Below are 15,627 nucleotides of genomic sequence, written 5' to 3' on the forward strand. Positions count from 1 at the left end.
TGATGGGATTCCCCCTGAGCCCACAGCCAGGTCTAGAAGTGGGTGAGCTGTCCAGTAGCGGAACTGGGGCCCCTCAGGGGTTCACGGTGCATGTGGTGGTTTTGGGAAAAGGCAGAGAGTCATTCAGGGGATCAGACTTGAGGGGACTCACAGGAGGGGTGCAGGGGGCTCACTGAGGATGTGGGAAGCTGAGGTCTTAGGCATTCGGTGAGGGCTCTCTTGCCCGTCCCGCCCCACAGGTCCTGGTCCCGGCTTCTCGCACCCTCATGTCAGCCCCGGCCCCGCCCGGCGGCCCGCGGAGGACAAGGTCAGGATGCGTGTGAAGCCCCAGGGCCTGGTGGTGACTTCCAGTGCCGTGTGCAGCTCTCCTGACTACCTCCGGGAGCCCAAGTACTACCCCGGTGGCCCCCCCACCCCACGGCCCTTGCTTCCCACCCGGCCCCCTGCCAGCCCACCTGACAAGGCCTTCGCCCACACCTTCTCCGAGAACCCACGCCCACCCCCACGCCGGGACCCCAGCACCCGGCGCCCACCAGTCCTTGCCAAGGGGGACGACCCGCTGCCCCCTAGGGCAGCCCGTCCCATCTCCCAGGCCCGCTGCCCCACTCCTGCGGGAGACAGCAACAGCTCCCGACGTCGCTGGGACAACGGGCGGGTGAACCTGCGTCCGGTGGTGCAGCTGATTGACATCATGAAGGACCTGACCCGGCTCTCCCAGGACCTGCAGCACAGCGGCGTGCACCTGGACTGCGGTGGCCTCAGACTCAGCCGCCCACCTGCCCCGCCCCCCGGTGACCTTCAGTACAGCTTCTTCTCCTCACCCAGCCTGGCCAACAGCATCCGCAGCCCTGAGGAGCGGGCTGCCCCTCATGCCAAGTCCGAGAGGCCTAGCCACCCCCTCTATGAGCCGGAGCCCGAGCCTAGGGACAGTCCCCAGCCTGGCCAAGGCCATAGTCCTGGAGCCACAGCTGCAGCCACCGGTCTGCCCCCGGAGCCTGAGCCAGACGGCCCTGATTACTCGGAACTTGCTGACGCCGACATCCTCAGTGAGCTGGCCTCCCTGACTTGCCCTGAGGCCCAGCTGCTGGAGGCCCAGGCCCTTGAGCCACCATCTCCCGAGCCAGAGCCCCAGCTTCTGGACCCCCAGCCCCGCTTCCTGGACCCACAGGCCCTAGAGCCACTTGGGGAAGCTCTGGAGCTGCCACCCCTGCAACCTCTCGCTGATCCTCTGGGGCTGCCAGGCCTGGCTCTACAGGCCCTGGATACCCTGCCTGACTCCCTAGAGTCGCAGCTGCTCGACCCTCAGGCACTTGACCCTCTGCCCAAGTTGCTTGACGTCCCTGGCCGCCGCCTAGAGCCTCAGCAGCCCCTGGGGCCCTGCCCACTGGCCGAGCCCTTGCGCCTGGACTTGTGCTCGCCCCATGGCCCCCACGGGCCTGAGGGTCACCCCAAGTACGCCTTGCGGCGCACTGATAGGCCAAAGATCCTGTGTCGCCGACGGAAAGCTGGACGGGGACGCAAGGCAGACGCCGGACCAGAGGGCCGCCTGCTGCCCCTGCCTATGCCTACGGGGCTGGCGGCCGCTTTGGCCGAGCCCCCGCCACCACCACCACCACCACCACCTCCTGCCCTGCCGGGCCCAGGCCCAGTCCCAGAACTGGAGCCGGAATCTTCCCAGACTCCAGTGGTCCCCACCCGCAAAGGCAAGTGCCGGGGAGTGCGGCGCATGGTGGTGAAGATGGCCAAGATCCCCGTCTCGCTGGGGCGGCGGAACAAGACCACATACAAGGTGTCATCCTTGAGCAGCAGTCTGAGCGTGGAGGGCAAGGAGCTGGGCCTGCGCGTGTCAGCAGAGCCCACCCCGCTGCTGAAGATGAAGAACAACGGCCGGAACGTGGTGGTGGTCTTCCCACCCGGGGAGATGCCCATTATTCTCAAGCGGAAACGCGGCCGCCCCCCTAAGAACCTGCTGCTGGGTCCTGGCAAGCCCAAGGAGCCAGCAGTGGTAGCGGCTGAAGCGGCAACTGTGGCTGCGGCCGCCATGGCCATGCCAGAGGTGAAGAAACGGCGGCGGCGGAAGCAGAAGCTGGCCTCTCCCCAGCCGTCCTACGCAGCAGACGCCAATGACAGTAAGGCCGAGTACTCCGATGTCCTCGCCAAGCTGGCCTTCCTGAACCGCCAGAGCCAGTGTGCCGGGCGGTGCTCACCCCCCCGCTGCTGGACACCCAGCGAGCCCGAGTCGGTACACCAGGCACCCGACACGCAGAGCATCTCCCACTTCCTGCACCGGGTGCAGGGCTTCCGACGGCGCGGTGGGAAAGCAGGCGGTTTTGGTGGCCGGGGCGGGGGCCACGCAGCCAAGGCAGCCCGATGCTCCTTCAGTGACTTCTTTGAGGGCATTGGCAAGAAAAAGAAAGTGGTGGCGGTGGCGGCTGCTGGTGTTGGGGGTCCCAGCCTCACCGAATTGGGGCACCCGCGCAAACGGGGCCGGGGGGAGGTGGACGCCATGACCGGGAAGCCCAAGCGCAAGAGGCGGTCCCGGAAGAATGGGACTCTGTTCCCAGAGCAGGTGCCTAGCGGCCCCGGCTTTGGGGAGGCAGGCGCTGAGTGGGCCGGGGACAAGGGTGGTGGCTGGGCCCCTCACCACGGGCACCCGGGCGGGCAAGCTGGCCGAAACTGCGGGTTCCAGGGGACCGAGGCCCAGGCCTTTGCCTCCACTGGGCTAGAGAGCGGGGCGTCAGGCCGAGGCAGCTACTATAGCACCGGCGCGCCCGCGGGCCAGACGGAGCTCAGCCAGGAGCGCCAGAACCTCTTCACCGGCTATTTTCGCTCACTGCTGGATTCGGATGACTCCTCCGACCTCTTAGACTTTGCCCTCTCAGCCTCTCGCCCGGAGTCCCGGAAGGCATCGGGCACCTACGCGGGACCCCCCACCAGCACCCTGCCGGCCCAGCGGGGCCTGGCCAGCTTCCCCAGCCGGGGGGCCAAGGCCAGCCCAGTGGCTGTGGGCAGCAGCGGGGCTGGTGCGGACCCCTCCTTCCAGCCTGTCCTGTCCGCTCGCCAGACCTTCCCGCCTGGCCGGGCAGCGAGCTATGGGATAACTCCAGCCACGTCCGACTGCCGGGCGGCCGAGACTTTCCCGAAACTGGCTCCCCCGCCTTCGGCCGTGGCCCGCTCACCTACCACCCACCCGCCCGCCAACACCTACCCACCTCAGTATGGTGGCTACGGGGCCGGACAAAGCGTTTTTGCCCCAGCTAAGCCCTTTACGGGCCAGGACTGTGCTAACAGCAAGGACTGCAGCTTCGCCTATGGCAGTGGCAATAGCCTGCCTGCCTCTCCCAGCAGCGCCCACAGCGCCGGCTACGCCCCACCACCTACCGGTGGCCCCTGCCTGCCACCCAGCAAGGCCTCCTTCTTCAACAGCTCTGAGGCCCCCTTCTCTGGTTCAGCCCCCACACCCCTGCGCTGTGACAGCCGGGCCAGCACCGTCTCCCCCGGTGGCTACATGGTACCCAAGGGCACCACAGCCTCTGCCACCTCCGCTGCCTCTGCCGCCTCCTCCTCCTCCTCCTCCTTCCAGCCCTCGCCTGAAAACTGTCGGCAGTTTGCGGGGGCTTCTCAGTGGCCTTTCCGGCAGGGCTATGGAGGCCTGGACTGGGCCTCGGAGGCCTTCAGTCAGCTCTACAATCCTGGTTTCGACTGCCATGTCAGCGAGCCCAACGTGATCCTGGACATCTCCAACTACACGCCGCAGAAGGTGAAGCAGCAGACAGCTGTGTCCGAGACCTTCTCCGAGTCATCCTCTGACAGCACCCAGTTCAATCAGCCGGTCGGCGGCGGTTTTCGGCGCGCCAACAGCGAGGCCTCAAGCAGTGAGGGCCAGTCAAGCCTGTCCAGCCTGGAGAAACTGATGATGGACTGGAACGAGGCATCCTCTGCCCCCGGCTACAACTGGAACCAGAGCGTCCTCTTCCAGAGCAGCTCCAAGCCGGGCCGTGGACGGCGGAAGAAGGTGGACCTGTTCGAGGCCTCACATCTGGGCTTCGCATCATCCGCCTCGGCCACTGCCTCAGGCTACCCATCCAAACGAAGCACCGGGCCCCGGCAGCCGCGGGGTGGACGGGGTGGTGGGGCCTGCTCAGCTAAGAAGGAGCGGGGCGGTGCAGCAGCCAAAGCCAAGTTCATCCCCAAGCCACAGCCAGTCAACCCCCTGTTCCAGGACAGCCCAGACCTTGGCCTGGACTACTACAGTGGGGACAGCAGCATGTCACCACTGCCCTCCCAGTCGAGGGCCTTCGGTGTGGGTGAGCGAGACCCTTGTGACTTCATGGGACCCTACTCCATGAACCCGTCCACTCCTTCCGATGGCACTTTCGGCCAAGGCTTCCACTGCGACTCGCCTAGCCTGGGTGCTCCCGAGCTAGATGGCAAGCATTTCCCACCTCTGGCCCACCCGCCCACGGTGTTTGATGCCGGTTTGCAGAAGGCGTACTCACCCACCTGCTCACCCACTCTGGGCTTCAAGGAGGAGCTGCGGCCACCACCCACAAAGCTGGCCACCTGTGAGCCCCTCAAGCATGGGCTCCAGGGGGCCAGCCTGGGCCACGCAGCTGCAGCCCAGGCCCACCTCAGCTGCCGGGACCTGCCACTGGGCCAGCCCCACTACGACTCCCCCAGCTGCAAGGGCACAGCTTACTGGTACCCGCCGGGCTCGGCAGCCCGCAGCCCACCCTACGAAGGGAAGGTGGGTACGGGGCTGCTGGCTGACTTCCTGGGCAGGACGGAGGCCGCGTGCCTCAGTGCCCCACACCTGGCTAGCCCGCCAGCCACTCCCAAGGCCGACAAGGAGCCGCTGGAGATGGCCCGGCCGCCTGGCCCACCCCGTGGCCCTGCTGCCGCCGCCGCTGGCTATGGCTGCCCACTCCTTAGTGACTTGACCCTGTCCCCTGTGCCGAGGGACTCGCTGCTGCCCCTGCAGGATACCGCCTACAGGTATCCAGGCTTTATGCCACAGGCGCATCCCGGCCTGGGTGGGGGCCCCAAGAGCGGCTTCCTGGGGCCCATGGCGGAACCTCACCCTGAGGACACATTCACCGTCACCTCCCTGTAGTGCCAACTGAAGTGCCGACTGGACCTCGAGGTTTTGTTCCTGGGTGAGTCTGGGGGTCTGGGTGGAGCAGGCGGGGAGGCCTGGCAGGGGGTGGGGTGGAGGATGAGGACATTAGAGTTAAGGCAAAAGGAAGAGATACAGTGATAAGCAGGAAGGGTTTAAGGACAAGATCAGGGACCTTAATAGGTCCTTAATAGGAAGTTGGGATTCAGGAAGGAGTCCAAGATTAGACGTTGGGGACAGCCTTCAGGAAAAGACGGGAGCACCTAGGTAGGGAACCCAGCCCGAGGCTCGAACATTCAGTTACTAAAGTGGTCTGAGAACCCTTAGATTGAATGGGGCCATCAGGTTTGGGTCATCAAATGTTTATTTCCCTTGTCCATGCTAGGTCTGGGGCAGGCGCTGCCCGAATCCCAGGAAACACTCACCACTTGAACTCTTGCATTTACATGACCCTGTGTGAGATGAGTGAAGGGTGAAGCAGGGTGGGTAATTTAACTGCCAGGGCCCAACCGAGGTACCGACCTGGCCAGGCTTGCTTGTTTCTCTAGGAGCTTCATTTAGTTCAAGATGCAGTCTGGCAAGGGCCAGGATGAGGGTGTGGTCACTACATCTTGGTCACACTCTGCAAGGGCTTTACACAATGGCCTAAAATATCCCCCCGAGTTTCTCGAGGTACACCCAAAGATTATTTTTCAATACCTTTGACCTGAGATAAGCTCAGAGTGGTCAGAGGCACAAAAGGGGGAAATGCCTCCAAAGTGGTAAAAAGGGACAGGGTCAGAAGAATCACTTTCTCGAAGCACAACCTGCTCCAGAAATAACAGCCACCACTGGCCCATCAGATCCCACTATTTGGACAGCAGACATGTCACAAAATTGCCTCGGATATAGTGGGTGCTGAGTGGGTGGTGGGGAAGTGGGCTGAGGGCCTGTCTGAGCCCCTCATCCTCCACCTCTGTTGTCACTGCAGCCTCCTGGGAGTGTCTCTTCCTGGAGAAGGAATAGCAGGGCTCCTGGAAAGTCCCATCCCTGCTCTGGGGAGGTCATTCAAGGCCAGGGTGACTCAGGGTCCTGAAGTCATGTCAGTGGAAACTTGTTATCCCCTTTCTGCCTGACCCCAGGTCCCTTGGTGGCTGAAGGTGGCAAAGGGCAGCATGTGGGAATCAGGAGGCCTGAGGAAACACCATTCCCCAATTGGCCGTCAGCGCATACATGTCCTTCACCATGCTTTTACTCCCCCCAGCTCTGGGCCTCTGTTTCCCCATCTGTTCAAGAAGTTTGACTTTGATAATCTCTTAGGTTTTGCAATTCTGCGTGGCATAGACAGTGGACCAAACTTTTTTTTTTTTTTTTGGCAGCATATTTTCCTCCTAATGAAGCCAGGCCAAGATTAAAATGGCCTTCCATTCCCCATGCGTCTCACTGCAAGCAGCAGAGCTGCAGATCTGAAGCAGGCCAGGGAGAAGCTGCTTAGGGTTTAAAATGTCAAACTCTTGATCCTTCTCACTGGAGGGGAGATGTCTCCCGGATAATCCAGAAATGTGAAATAATCCAAAAACCGTTCCTCCTGGGCTCTGGATGGGAAAGTAAATGAGTGTGGGGGCTGGGTGTTTGAGCAGGTCACAGCTCAGTGAGATACATAATGGAACCATCCAGTGAGGCCTGAACACAGGAGGAACTGGGATGCCATCCAGCCCCACATTCTGGCCACGCTCTCCACTCAGAGCTGGGAGCTGAGAGCACTGTCCTCGGACCAATGCATTCAGTTGTTCTGGAGACATCTGTCCAGCACCTACGATGAACCAGGCATTGGGGGGCACCACAGTGAACACCACAGATGAGGTCCTGGCCCTTAGGGGGCTTCCAGTTTAGAGAGAGATGGTGTATAGAATGACGCGGGGCATTTGGTAGCACTTAGCATAGGAAGGGCTGCGAAAGAGGAAAAGCTAGGAGGTTATGGGAGCCTGCAGCAGGCTGACCTGATCCAGAAGCTGATCCCTGAAGGCTGAAGGGGCATCAGCTAGATAGGGAGTGGGAAGAGCATTCTGGGCATGGGGAACGGCAGTGGGGGAAGCCCTGGGGCAGGAAGGAGGTCAACCTTGGGGCATTGATAAGAGAAGACAGTAACACTGAGTGAGCGGGTGAGGTGGTCAGGGCCTTGGAAGGAGTTTGAAGTATATTCCAAGACCAGTGGGGAGCCATTGAAGAGTTATCAGCTAGAAGGCTCCCACCCCAGGCACACACACACCGCAGAGCAAGTGTTGGAGGGAGATCTGCTCATTTGCCAATGGGCAGTGAACATTCTGACATGGGACACCCAGAGAAGCAGTGGTTTGGCTTAGCCCCACCTCATGAGCCCCTCAATGTCCATCCCAGTTCCCGGTGTAGGGGAGACAAAGCAGACATGGTTCCTGCCCTTGGAGCTCAGCATCTACCTTAGGAACCTAAGATGCAACCTGAAAACACCTAGTGGCAAGCAGCAGGTGCCTAGAGGCAGGGGGTGGGTGTTAGGATCAGAGGTCCTCTTTCAGACCTTCTGGTGAGAAAAGGGACACATGTCTGTGCTGGACCCTTCATGCCACACTGCCCCACTGACCCTTCACAGCAGGCTAGGAAAGGGTCGTGCCCTGCCCCTGCCACATTAGAGATTTGAGGAGGCAGGTGCAGCTATGAACCTTGCCCAGGGGATCCACAATTAGTAAATGGTAGAGTCAGGATTGAAACCCAATACTGCCCACCTCCTGCCCAAGAACCTGGGTATCCCACCATACTACTCCCTCTGTACCTCGCACCACTGATTCCCCATCTGCAAAATGACAAGTTGGTTGGACACTCCCTACCATTGTTGCTGGGTCTGATGTTTTACACAGATCTTGAGGTTCTGTGGAAGAAGACGCATTTGAGCTCCACCTTGAAGAATAGGCAAGATTTGGACGGACAGAGACTTGGCGGGGGAGGGGAGACATTCCAGGCAGAGGGAACTGTGGGCAAGGGGAGGGTCACACCCCTCTGTGAATTAGAAGAGGAAAGCTCAGGTGCTCACTTCAGCAGCACATATACTAGAAGAGGAATGCTCAGGGGAGTCAGACTGAGGACTAGGGGACCCCCTTGGTCTGAGTACTGAGCCGCCAGACCAGAGAAGGAAGGGGTAGAAGATGGGGAGCGCTTGGGCCCTCATGGCTGAAGATCAGCCCTACCAGACCCTGGGGCTGGGTATGCAGTCAGGAAGTGCCCTCCAAGGCTCTCAGGAATCTCTAGTCCCCCTCTCCTGCCCATTCCCTCCCAGGCATGGACCTGAGGCCAAGAGAAATGTCACAGGTCCTCCAAGGTTATACCAGCCTGGGGCCTGACCGGAGCAGGAAGCAGTTTCCAAGGCCACCAGCCAACCAGGGTCAGCAGGCATGCCCGGACCTGGGCCAGGCCCCAGCTGCTCTGGGCTTTGTTTCTCTGTGTCTTGAAACCTCAAGAGGTCACTTGATCTTGCCTCTGGCTCTGAGCAAGAAGCCCTCACGTCAGGGGTCAGCCATCCCTGCCCGGCCTCTTGTGGGCTTCTCTTCACACTCTCTGAGGCTGTCCTCCCTCCCATCCTATTTCTTGCCTCTCCCACGGCCATTTTCAGGCCAGGCCATCTTGTGCTGAGCCCTCATTTCCTGGAAATGTAATATCTTTGTGAACATGCCCTCTCACGCTCCTCCTCTCCCGTCTCCCCACATCCCTGTGCACCCGGAAGAGCCCAAGGGAGTGAGGCCCTGAGACTGGAAGGTGGTGGCGAGGAGCATGCCTGGAGGCACAGAGCAGCCTCTGTGCAGAGCCTGGTTCCATCTCTTACCAGTTATGTGACCTGGTGAGTCACATCACCTTGCTGTGTCTCTTGTGAGAACTAATGAGATTACCCATGAAGCCCTTAGCCCCGTCCCTGGCCCCCAGTAAGCATGTAGTCATCTGTTGGTAAATGGGTGGACAGCAGCCTCCCACCAACTAAATTCTGTCACTCAGTCTGTGTGACACACACACCTCTGACCTTTCCCTCCTTGCTCAGGACTCTGTAGTCAGCCTCCCTTTACCTGCTACCCCTATTGCCTCCTAGGCAGGACTTTATGTCCCGTGTGGGTTTGGGTCCTTTGGTGGGAGGCTGTGAAACTCCACCTAGTTTTTGGCCTTAGCAACTGAGCAGGCTCTTCCCTGGGGGCCCAGAGACAAGGTAAGTCACAGGCCCCACCCCAAGGGACCTGAAGCCTAATGGGCAATAGGACCCAAGCTTCTAAATGACCCTGGTCAGCTAGAAACCTTTCCCATGCAGTTCTTCACACCAATCCCCTCTCAGCGCAGGTCACCTGAAAAAGATTGCTTTATGACTTTGTCATAAGTCATGGCTTTTTCTCCCAGGAGATTTGACATCTTTGTCATAACTTTTGCTGCCATGGTGCCCTCTGTGCGAGGGAGCAAGGAGAAATAGGTTAATTCTGTGTTCATCGCACATGAACTAGCCACCTGCCCTGGGCCAGGATACCACTGAACAAGACCAACAGGGTCCTGCCCTCATGGAGTTTACAGCCTATAAACAGGTGTTTATTCAAAGTCTCCATGTAGGCGTCATTCTCCAGAGCAGGGACTGAACTAGTCTCCCTGGAAATCCCAGGGACCGCCTCTTGAACCATGAGCAAGGCAGGCAGCAGGAACTTCCTGGAGCCAGAAAATGGGTCTTGAAGGGCACTTGGGTGGCTCAGTTGGTTAAGCGTCTGACTCTTGATCTCAGCTCCAGTCTTGATCTCAGGATCATGAGTTTAAGCCCCGTCCGTGGTGGAACCCACTTTACAAAAAGAAAATGGGTCTTGAATAAGTCAAAGGCTTCCGAAGCTGTAGCCCTGGGTCGGTGCAACTGATGGCTGCCATGACTCTGCCTCAACACCCGCCCCCAACCCCAGACTGTTCCCTTCGTTGTGTCCACCATAGTGCTTGTTCTTCAGCATTTCTGAATATGTGGTGTCGGGAGCCCCCCCCCCAAATATTTACTGGATGAATTGGTTCAAACCCCTTTGGTCCTGTGACTCCATTGCTTACTATCTGTGGATTTCATACTTCTCCCTGTCCCTGTTCCCGCGCCCCCACACACACACATACCAGTCTCCTTGTCTACAGCTGCTGGCCTGGTATCCCAGGTATTCAGGTCCTTTTTTGCCCTGACGTCTTTCTCACACACCCTTGCTTTCCAGCCCCAGAATGTGGATTTAGGAGGGAGTGCCCTATACCTTTTCTCTAGCTGTCCCTGGTCTGGGCTGCCCTTTCCTGCCCACCATCCATCGCCCACCTGTCAGTTCCTATCTTTCATTCAGCCGTCACCTCCTCCAAGAAGCGTTCCAGGATCCTTCCCAGGCCCACTTAATCTCCAGCGCTTTATGCATCCATGACAACCCTTCCTGAGAATGTCCTCACCACATCATCGGCCCCTTTAGGCTGGTTGCTCATTGCAGTGCACGCTCCCTGTCTTCCCCGTGTCTCATCATGCCTGGGACATTGTTTTTTGCCTTGAGTCAAAGACATGCATGTAGACTAGAGAGAATTGAGAGCAGAAAGGGCAAGCACTGGGGAGTGGGTATGAGACCATTCCTGTCACTCTCACTGTCCTCAGATATGCTCCTAAAATGGGGCTGGGGAGGGGCATATAAATAAACCAATTCAGACTCTTCGGGCTAACTAGGATTTTGGAGTTCTCCAAGTACAACCCCACCCAGTTTACAGACAGGGTGGGGGAACTCGCCCAAAGACACAGCCACCCTGGCAGGAAGCATAAAATGATAGAGCCAGAAAGGGCCCTTGGTGATCACTCAGTGTCAACAGCCCATGGCCAGGGCCTGTCTTTACAGAGGCCTCTCTGATCAGGAAGGCAGAGAGTGTGAGTGTTGGGTGTAGAGCCTCCTAGGACTTGTAAGCAGTGTGCAGCTCTGCAAGGTGGGAGATCCGCACAAGCTTGGTGGGTGACCATGGCTGTGAACTCTGTCTGGTCCCATTAGCATCCCCCGCTATGCCCAGCAGTGGAGAAGGTGGGGAAAGATTCTAAAGGAGGGAATGACTGCCAGACCTAGAGTTTAAGGAGTACCTCTGGTCACTGGTAGACACAGATTTTGAAAACATTCCCTGGAGTGGGGAGGAGAGCCAGACCCACGCCCTACAGTCCGTACATCCTCCCAGAGGGTGTCTCCCATCTGTCATGTGTGGTCTGAGCCCCAGAAGCAGTTTCCTCCCCACATTTGAGGGGCCTACACACCTAACTGGATCAGCCTTTGGGCAGCTGTGGTTTGCCCCTGACCCCTTTGGGGCCCGAATATGCTCCCCATTACCTGTTCAGCCCCCAATTTTATATAGAAACTGAAGCCCAGAGAGGGAAAGGACTTGCACGGCAAATCCAACTTTCCTGCATTCTCTTTGCCTTCTGCTCCACTGCCTTGTTTGACGTTAAAACCCCCTTCTGGAGGGCAGAGACCAGAAGGTGGAGGTTAGACCTCAGCTCCTGGCCTGGCAGTTGGTGGGTGTGAATACATGTCTGCTGGTCCCTTAAATGAATGCATGAATGTGCTCCTTTTGAGGGGGAGAGCAGCTCTCTGAGGACAGCCTGATTTATATATGATCTGCAGCACTGTGGATCCCCGCTCAGCTATCCCTTGATGCTCCTGGTGCCAGCCCCTACTGACAGGCAGAGACCAGTTAATGCCTTGGCACCTCAGACGGTAAAACTGCTGGAGCGCAAGGACTCAGTGGAATGTGCTTCTGCAGTTGTTCATTATAGAGGCACTAAAAGGTTAAGTTTCAGGAACAATGGCCGGTGTCCTGGGGCCCCGGGCTCATGCTGGCATTGGGGATGTGGAGGTACCACACACAGGTCTCTGCCCTGGAGGAGCAGGGAAGGGAATGACAAGTGTACCAGTAGCTATGGTAACAGGGTGGTCTAAGGAGGCGTCCTGGAGGTGTGCAAGACCTGAGCTGGACCTCACCACGCTGATCGGACTTAGACCGGTCATTGCTCTGGCATTCAGTCAGCACATACTCTTGACCCTGGCGTGTGCTGGGCACCATGCTAGGCAGTGAGTTGAAGAGCCATAGTTCCTCCTGCCAAGGCTGGGTTAGGTGCCCCCTCAGGCCCCCCCCCAGGGCTCCCCTTGGCACAGCCCCCGTCTCCCTACATTGTAATTGCCTGCTGTGGGGTCTGCTTTGCTTCCCTCTCTGCCCCTCGAGGGCAGAGGGCAGGGGCCAGATCGCCTCTTCTGCTTTGTCCTCAGTGCCCAGCACGGGGCCGCCTGGCACCCCAGCACTAGCTCTGTTTTAGGGAGTTAAACCCAGAGAGGTCAAGGGTTCTGCAGAGCTGCAGCATCCTCCCTTCTCCCAGCTCGGGAACCTCTGGTTCTGATTCTCCCCAGGCCCCGTCCCCACCATCCCCCAGATTCTGGCCCAGTCCTGAAAGGTAGGGAGGGCAGAGGGAGGAGGAAGGTGAGACTGGGAGGGCTGAGCAGAGGGTGAGAAAGCCTCCCTGCTGCCTGGCCGCCGGCACCGCGGGAATGGTTCTGGCAGGAGCTGCCTGCTGGGCTGAGATCACCATGGAGACCTGGCTTGGAGAGGGTCACTGGCAGTGGCTAAGGGCCGGAGGGGGCGGGGGCGACAGGGATTTGTGCAGAGGCTCCCAGCCTGCCCCGGGGCCCTTAGGGGGAGCAGGGAAGGCTGGGGTTTGGTACAGTCCACTTGCTGAGTGGTTTGGGGCAGCCAGTCTTGAATCTCCTCCTCACTTGTCACCCCAGCACACTATACCTGCCACCCCAATAAAGGTTCCTTATCTTGGCAGCTGTTCTTCAACTGCAGTAAAGCTGCCCTACAGATAGATGCCTCCAGCACATCCCCCCCCAGCTGAACCCCTTCCCCCAGATACAGTAGTCCTGTGCCCTAATGATACCCGGCTTATGGCTACAGCTGTTCCTGTTTATCACCCTAACTGGAGAACTGACATCCATCCCAACAGCACCCCCTACCCCAAGAACTGCTTTTCTGCCATTTGCCCTGGTTATAATACAGCTGCACCCTAACAGGGGCACTTCTTCCCCCTCCCCTACAGCTAATCCTTCATCCTCCCTCACCGCCCCCCCCCCCCAAGAGACCTGACAGCTTAACAGAGCTGCACCTCCCACCCTTCCCCTCCCAGACTCTGCTTGCCACCTGGGCTGATAGACCAGGATGGGGGCTTCCCCTACCTCTCGGGAGCCCACCTGGTTCCCCTGGCCCTGGGGGGAGTCCTGGCAAGTCCAGCCTCAGGACAAAAGTCTTCCCCAGGGCTGACTGCCCAGCAGACAGCAGCCGAGGCTGAGCAGAATTTAAATGTGGCCCTGTTGGGAAGGGAAGCCAAGAAAGGACAAGAGAGGAAAGGCTTTCTGTGGTCGCCTGCTTCCTGCAGGGCTGGGGGAGGGAGGGTGTTCTGTGAAGGGGTCTGAGAAGGCAGTTTTAGCACTTCCCACCCCATAATTCTGGTGGGATGGTCGCTCACCAAGTGTGGGGACAGGAATTTCAGGGCTCTTCAAGGGGGCCAGACCCTGAAAGGGCCAGGCTCCTGACTGCAGGTCTTGAGGATAACCGGGCATCTTCCCAGCAGCCTCAGCAAAGCCTTGGGTTCTGGATGGGGAAGTCTGAAGAAAGGGTACATCAGACCTCTGGTGTCTGGTGATTATAGGGATGGGACCTTAGAAGTTCCCCAGCCTCAGGAGGTGGCAGGGGTGCAGCCAAACATAGATAGTATTGCACAGGGCAATTTCTTTATTCAGACAGACTTTCTGGTCACCTTGCCTCTGTAAGGAACAGAATGGCGTTGGAGGGGACTGGGAAGGGGCTGGAATTAGAAGAAAGGAAAATGCACAGGTGTGCAGTTCTTGCCTCTGCTGTACTCAAGCCCTGTGTTCCCCACTGTGTCATTCCTCACCAGAGCCTAGCTTGGAGGAATTACTAAATTCATTGTTGCATGAGGAAACTGAGACTTGGGGCACCTAGCTGGCAAATAGGAAAATAAGGCCCCAGGAAAATAATGATGTATAATCAGTATCTTTTTTTTTTCATGTTTCATGTGCCAGGCTTCATCCACCCCTAAGCCACTGAATCCTCCAAACAAACCTATGGGATAGTTGGGTTATCCCCTTTTTACAGATGAGTAAACTGAGGCTCACAGAGATTCACTGACTTGTCCAGCGTCCTAGAGCTATCCAGGGGTGCTAGCATTTGAACTCAGCTGTGTCTGACTCAGAGCCCAAGTTTTTGTAAAGACTTTATTTATTCATGAGAAACACAGAGAGGCAGAGACATAGGCAGAGGGAGAAGCAGGCTCTGCACAGGGACTTGATTCCAGGACTCTGGGATCACCACCTGAGCCAAAGGCAGATGTTCAACCACTGAGCCACCCAGGTGTCCCAAGAGCCCAAGTTCTTAACAAATTGTGCCACCTGGGACCCCGACTCCTCTCCCAGAGCCTCCTTTACCTACCCCCTGAGGCTGGCCTTGGATACAAACCTATTTTACAGATGGGGAAACTGAGTTCAGAGAAGGCCAGAAACAGTCCATTGTCTCACGAGGGGCTGTTTGGAGTCTTCAGGAAGAAGGAACAATGTGGTTAGCTTCTCCCAGAATCCTGGTAGGAACAGGGTTGGGGTCCTGCTCCATTCTTAGAGCTCCATGTCTGCTTACCACTGACTTCTGGCTCTTCTTTTGTGTTTCTTTGCAGCTTTCAGAAAACCAACGCCAAGACCCCTCCCAGTGTCCACATTGTCCTCTGGCAGGAGCGCCTGCCCCTCTGCCTCCCACCCTACCCCACCTGTACCCCCTTGCACTACCATCTCCCCCCACCCTTCCCCGCCCATCTCCTCCACGCAGAAGCCGAAGGTGAGCCCTTTCTGCACAAAACCAGCAATTGTAAATACTTTTTAAAAATGTACAAAACTTAAAAACAAAACACAGTTTTAGAAAAAGACAAAAAAAAAAAAGAGAGAGAGAGAGCGAGCGTGTGCAAGAGGTTGCGAGCGGGGCCCCGAGGTGTCCAGAGCCCCTGCAAGTATGCACTGAGAAATTTATCTACAGGTCGTTTGACAAAAATGAACAATATCCTATTTATTGTATATACTGTTTTATTATAAATCGTGGATTGTATATTGCATTCTGTAAACCTGCTGTGGTCCCGTGGTGTGCAAATTCGCATGGTGGGGGGGAGGGAGAAGAACCTCTTGCGGGAGCTTTTTTTTTTTTTCTTTCTTTCTTATTTTTCACTCTTTTGGGTTTTCTCTTCTGTTGTTGTTGTTGTTTTCTGTTTTGGCAGGACACACCCAAAGATCCAAGTTTGTATTAAAAAGAAATGAAAAAAAGCAAAAAAAAAAAAAAAAATCACCTTGTGTCTTGTGAAAGGGGGTGAGTGAGGGTGGATGGAATGGAAGACACCTGGCTGGGTTTTGTCACCAGACACTGGTTCCCCAGAGTTGAAATACCTTCATATGTTC

General features: G+C 57.6%; 1 protein-coding gene across 7 annotated transcripts in view; it reads left to right on the forward strand.

Moving 5' to 3' along the window:
- The window catches only part of AHDC1 (AT-hook DNA binding motif containing 1), a 63,939-nt gene extending 48,793 nt beyond the window's left edge, over positions 1-15,146 (forward strand). For all 7 annotated transcript variants that reach the window (XM_072827585.1, XM_072827584.1, XM_072827583.1 and 4 more), the window contains exons 6-7: positions 240-5,156; positions 14,862-15,146. In XM_072827585.1, coding sequence (XP_072683686.1) covers positions 314-5,113 — 4,800 coding nt within the window. In that variant the 5' untranslated portion in view covers positions 240-313 and the 3' untranslated portion in view covers positions 5,114-5,156; positions 14,862-15,146. The remainder of the gene's footprint in view (positions 1-239; positions 5,157-14,861) is intronic.
- Positions 15,147-15,627: the final 481 nt, after the last annotated feature.

This window comes from Canis lupus, chromosome 5, assembly GCF_048164855.1.
Source record: "Canis lupus baileyi chromosome 5, mCanLup2.hap1, whole genome shotgun sequence".
In the NCBI taxonomy this organism is placed as follows: domain Eukaryota; kingdom Metazoa; phylum Chordata; class Mammalia; order Carnivora; family Canidae; genus Canis; species Canis lupus.